The 5,908-nt window shown below is 51.8% G+C and overlaps 2 protein-coding genes across 2 annotated transcripts in view; one reads left to right on the top strand and one right to left on the bottom strand.

The window, feature by feature from the left end:
• Positions 1-985: 985 nt before the first annotated feature.
• On the bottom strand, positions 986-4,649 carry LOC138367339 (uncharacterized). The gene is made up of 2 exons (XM_069328771.1): positions 2,647-4,649; positions 986-2,523 (listed from the first exon to the last, which is right to left on the bottom strand). Exons 1-2 carry the CDS (start codon positions 4,627-4,629, stop codon positions 1,171-1,173), a joined length of 3,336 nt encoding a protein of 1,111 aa, XP_069184872.1. The 5' UTR covers positions 4,630-4,649; the 3' UTR covers positions 986-1,170.
• Positions 4,650-4,718: 69 nt separating this feature from the next.
• Positions 4,719-5,908, top strand: part of LOC123760964 (autotransporter adhesin BpaC-like) — a 5,285-nt gene continuing 4,095 nt past the window's right edge. Inside the window, exon 1 of the mRNA XM_069329152.1 lies at positions 4,719-4,770. Within this exon, the coding sequence (XP_069185253.1) occupies positions 4,719-4,770 (52 nt within the window). The remainder of the gene's footprint in view (positions 4,771-5,908) is intronic.

The following is a 5,908-nucleotide window of genomic DNA, read 5'->3' on the forward strand; positions in this document are numbered from 1 at the left end:
ACAAATATATATATATATATATATATATATATATATATATATATATATATATATATATATATATATATATATATATAATCACATGAATTATTATAATAGGTCCTATGAGTTCCTTAAGGTAAATTGGGTATGAAACTTACTCAGCTAAAATAGGCGATGATCCAACAGGAGCGTCGAGCTTCTCTCAGATCTCCTAGCATCGCTGCCGCCTTCGACGACGTCTCTCCTCCACCACCACCTGATGTGTGACGTCGGCTGTGTTTCTCAAGCTGTTCTTAAGCCTCACTCGTCCTGGAATCGGAGTGGATCTCTCTCACTTGGGCTCCTCCCTAGCCAAGGTCTTGACTCGCCTCACTGTTTCAAGAGAAGGAAATGGGAGTGAGTTCAACTGGGTGCGCCCCCATCTTGAGTTGTTCTGTATTCTCTCAAGAAGACCGTCTTTCCACGGGCTCTCGTGCGTCTTTCCCTATGGTGCTTGAGAAATGTCGTCCACGACACGTCCACATCCAGTCAAGGCCGCGAGGTCAGTGACCCAGGTCACCTAGGCCGCGAGGTCAGTGACCCAGGTCACCTATCTGCCGTTTCATATCGGAGCATGCTAGTGACGTCACTGCAAGTCGCCGGCTTATTTGCTGCAACTTTGCAGCTCCACCCAATCATGTCTTTTGTTGTATACCCTCTAGACCAGTGTCACTGCATCTGGTGGGTGGGTTCCCCCCTCCCCTCCTCTCGTCAGCTACCCCCAGGCGCCATCTTGCTCAGCTTCTACCCTTATGCCGGCTTATTTAAACCCAAATGTACACAAAAAACCGTGCTGCTGCTGCTCGCACTGTTCACTCATAACTCAAAATGTATTTTGAGCTGTCTAGCATCTCATTGGGTTGGGAATAAATGACTCTTGATATGGGATAGGACTGAACTAGACGGCGATCATAACAAACTGCTGTTATAAAGAGTTTCACCTTTTTTTTGAATCCCTGGAAAAAAAAAATTAAGTTGTCAATAGGAGCAATACATATATGATACGTGACAAGCTTCGCCGGACATATGAGTCTCATTAACTGCCAAACAATCTAAACACGGGTTATTCCGGACGAGAGTTTCACTGAAAGCGAAGTCGAAGTTTACTGACGTCAACTGGCCCAGCTTCTATATCGTCGCCGACGACAGTCAACCGCTGATATCATCGTGGACGACGGCTGGTCCAGCGGGGAAATTGTCACAATCGTCAGGTGGTTCAGCGCCGACATCGTCGCGGACAGCAGCCGGTCCTATTACTGATAGGAGCAGGGTTGCTATTGTCTCCGCTATCCAGTTGACAATTTCGTCAGCGGTTAAATTGTGCACGTCAAGGTAGTTTAAGCCGTACGTGTGTGCTAAATAACTACAGAACCTCTGTTTGTCCGTAACCAGAGCGACAACAGAGTCTATATCTCTCAGATGTCGAGGAGTTGAGGGTTTAAAGCTCAAGCTGATCTCACTGCAGATGTCTAAGTCGTGTGTCGTGTGATGAATTTCTACAATCAGTTCAGAAACTCGACGGTCGTTCGTGTGTCGAAGGTCTAGGGAGGTGACACGCCACGGTAGTTCGCTATCGGTACGCACAACTTCCAGAGATGGGTCGTTATTGCAAATACGTGGTCCAGCACCGACATCGTCGCAGACGACAGATAGTCCAGAACTGACGTCGTCGCAGACGACAGCGGGTCCAGTACTGACGTCGTCGCAGACGACAGCAAGTCCAGTACTGGCGTCATCGCAGACGACAGATAGTCCAGAACTGACGTCGTCGCAGACGACAGCGGGTCCAGTACTGACGTCGTCGCAGACGACAGCAAGTCCAGTACTGGCGTCGTCGCAGACGACAGATAGTCCAGAACTGACGTCGTCGCAGACGACAGCGGGTCCAGTACTGACGTCGTCGCAGACCAAAGCGAGTCCAGTACTGGCGTCGTCGCAGACGACAGCGGGTCCAATACTGGCGTCGTCGCAGACGACAGCGGGTCCAGTACTGGCGTCGTCGCAGACGAAAGCGAGTCCAGTACTGGCGTCGTCGCAGATGGCTGCTGGTTCTGAGCCCCCAACCCCGCAACCGAAAGGTAGTCCAGCGCCGACATCGTCGCGGACAGCAGCCGGTCCTATTACTGATAGGAGCAGGGCTGCCATTGTCTCCGCTAACCAGTTGACAATTTGGTCAGCGGTTAAATTGTGCACGTTAAAGTAGTTTAAGCCGTACGTGTGTGCTAAATAACTACAGAACCTCTGTTTGTCCGTAACCAGAGCGACAACAGAGTCTATATCTCTCAGATGTCGAGGAGTTGAGGGTTTGAAGCTCAAGCTGATCTCACTGCAGATGTCTAAGTCGTGTGTCGTGTGATGAATTTCCACAACCAGTTCTGAAACTCGACGGTTGTTCGAGTGTCGAAGGTCTAGGGAGGTGACACGCCACGGAATTTCAAGAGAAGAACGCACAAAGACCCGAGAGAGGTCATCTTCGCGGACGATAGGTAGTACATCACCGACCTCGTCACGGACAACAACTGGTTCAGTGCTAACGTCGTCACGGACAACAGTGCTAACGTCGTCACGGACAACAACTGGTTCAGTGCTAACGTCGTCATGGACAACAACTGGTTCAGTGCTAACGTCGTCACGGACAACAACTGGTTCAGTGCTAACGTCGTCACGGACAACAACTGGTTCAGTGCTAACGTCGTCACGGACAACGACTGGTTCAGTGCTAACGTCGTCACGGACAATAACTGGTTCAGTGCTAACGTCGTCACAGACAACAGTGCTAACGTCGTCACAGACAACAGTGCTAACGTCGTCACGGACAACGACTGGTTCAGTGCTAACGTCGTCACGGACAACAACTGGTTCAGTGCTAACGTCGTCACGGACAACGACTGGTTCAGTGCTAACGTCGTCACAGACAACAGTGCTAACGTCGTCACGGACAACAGTGCTAACGTCGTCACGGACAACAGTGCTAACGTCGTCACGGACAACAACTGGTTCAGTGCTAACGTCGTCACAGACAACAGTGCTAACGTCGTCACGGACAACAGTGCTAACGTCGTCACAGACAACAGTGCTATCGTCGTCACGGACAACAATGGGTTCAGTGCTAACGTCGTCACGGACAACAACTGGTTCAGTGCTAACGTCGTCACAGACAACAGTGCTAACGTCGTCACAGACAACAGTGCTATCGTCGTCACGGACAACAGTGCTATCGTCGTCACGGACAACAGTGCTAACGTCGTCACGGACAACAGTGCTAACGTCGTCACGGACAACAGTGCTAACGTCGTCACGGACAACAGTGCTAACGTCGTCACGGACAACAGTGCTAACGTCGTCACGGACAACAGTGCTAACGTCGTCACAGACAACAGTGCTATCGTCGTCACGGACAACAGTGCTAACGTCGTCACGGACAACAACTGGTTCAGTGCTAACGTCGTCACGGACAACAGTGCTAACGTCGTCACGGACAACATCTGGTTCAGTGCTAACGTCGTCACGGACAACAGTGCTAACGTCGTCACAGACAACAGTGCTATCGTCGTCACGGACAACAGTGCTAACGTCGTCACGGACAACAGTGCTAACGTCGTCACGGACAACATCTGGTTCAGTGCTAACGTCGTCACGGACAACAGTGCTAACGTCGTCACGGACAACAGTGCTAACGTCGTCACGGACAACAGTGCTAACGTCGTCACGGACAACAGTGCTAACGTCGTCACGGACAACAGTGCTAACGTCGTCACGGACAACAGTGGTAACGTCGTCACGGACAACAGTGCTAACGTCGTCACGGACAACAGTGCTAACGTCGTCACGGACAACAGTGCTAACGTCGTCACGGACAACAACTGGTTCAGTGCTAACGTCGTCACGGACAACAACTGGTTCAGTGCTAACGTCGTCACGGACAACAACTGGTTCAGAGCTAACGTCGTCACGGACAACAACTGGTTCAGCGCCAACGTCGTCACGGACAACAACTGGTTCAGCGCCAACGTCGTCACGGACAACAACTGGTTCAGCGCCAACGTCGTCACGGACAACTGGTCTGGTGTCCTTGTCCCTCTGCGACACGCGTCGCCAAGCGACGACGGCGACGACGATAACCATCACCATTTCGCACCTCGCGCGCCACTTTGTTAAGCGAGGCAGGAAGCATCTGAGATAGTTAACCCTGTTGACGAGCGTCACTAACCGTCGTAGAGTGCCGAGGACTGGCACCCTCGTCCAGGCACTCCTGTCGTTGAGGTCGTCCGTGTCCGGGGCGGAGACGAGGCCCCCCACCAGAGGCAAGGGCGACACCAGCCGCTTGAAGCAGCTCCCGGGCGTCATCAGCCTTTGATGGAGGTCGTCCTCCAGGCCACCGCTCGTCTGCGGGTACCAGGCGATGATAGCCTCCTCCTCCTCCAGCCCGAGGCCGGGGATGGCCTCCTTCACCGCCCAGCAGAAGGATGACAGTCTCTCGAGGGCGCCCCGACCCTTCACCTGCTGCAGGAGGTCGACCTCCTGGAGTGACAGGATGTCGCAGCACATCTCAAGGAGCATCCACGTCAAGAGTGTCAGTGTCGCTAGGATTATGTGTGTGATGATCATAGTGTTTGCTGTAGAATGTTTTATTGTTTTACTGGATTTATAATGTATTTGCAAGTGATTCTAGAGGAGTCAAAGAGGGATGTGTGGGCATGTGTCAGGTGCATCCTCAGAGCTGCACAACTTCCACGTCGGTATTTACCGGTAAGTGAACAGACACACATCGGGGGTTTACCTTATGGGGTGTACTGACAAGTGAAGGAACACATTACAAACGCTGCCCAAGCTCTTCTCCTGCCAAGGGAATCGAACCTGGCATCCTTGGATCAGAGTCTACTGCGCCACGGGAACCTCTGTGTTCAGAGGTGGAGCGGCTGGGTAAGGTAGGGTAATAACCAAGATAAAACGCTAAGGAAATACGACTAAGTAACACTTGGAAAGAGTCTGGATGAGGATTTAGGATGGGACGGGGAGAAAAGAATGGTGCCCAACAACTTGGACGGTCGGGGATTTAACGCCGACTTGTAAAATGGGAGACCGTTGCTCTACCGTCCAGTCCAAGTGGTTGTGTTGGGATGCATATAGCGTATCTCTCCCGCATGATAAAGAGTGAAACATTCCATAAGCATTAGTGAGCAGCGCCGCGTGTGGAGGAGACCAGACACTGCCTGCTAGCTGTACCAAACTTTGCAGGGTGACTGGTCTGTGTCCGGGGATGGTCACTAGCGAGTCAGGGGTCGAGACCTTAATTTTCCCCCCTCTTTGCAAGAAACGGCAAATTATACTAATTTCCATTGTAATTAAATAAGGTTCCATCCTCAATGAGATTACAGGGATAAAAGGAAGGTGGTGAAGGGTAGGGAAGGTGATGAAGGATAGGGAAGATGGTGAAGGGTAGGGAAGGTGGTGAAGGGTAAGGAAGATGGTGAAGGGTAGGGAAGGTGGTGAAGGGTAGGGAAGGTGGTGAAGGATAGGGAAGATGGTGAAGGGTAGGGAAGGTGGTGAAGGGTAAGGAAGATGGTGAAGGGTAGGGAAGGTGGTGAAGGGTAGGGAAGGTGGTGAAGGGTAGGGAAGGTGGTGAAGGGTAGGGAAGGTGGTGAAGGGTAGGGAAGGTGGTGAAGGGTAGGGAAGGTGGTGAAGGGTAGGGAAGGTGGTGAAGGGTAGGGAAGGTGGTGAAGGATAGGGAAGATGGTGAAGGGTAGGGAAGGTGGTGAAGGATAGGGAAGATGGTGAAGGGTAGGGAAGGTGGTGAAGGGTAAGGAAGATGGTGAAGGGTAGGGAAGGTGGTGAAGGGTAGGGAAGGTGGTGAAGGGTAGGGAAGGTGGTGAAGGGTAGGGAAGGT

This window comes from Procambarus clarkii, chromosome 22 (assembly GCF_040958095.1).
Source record: "Procambarus clarkii isolate CNS0578487 chromosome 22, FALCON_Pclarkii_2.0, whole genome shotgun sequence".
Lineage (NCBI taxonomy): Eukaryota > Metazoa > Arthropoda > Malacostraca > Decapoda > Cambaridae > Procambarus > Procambarus clarkii.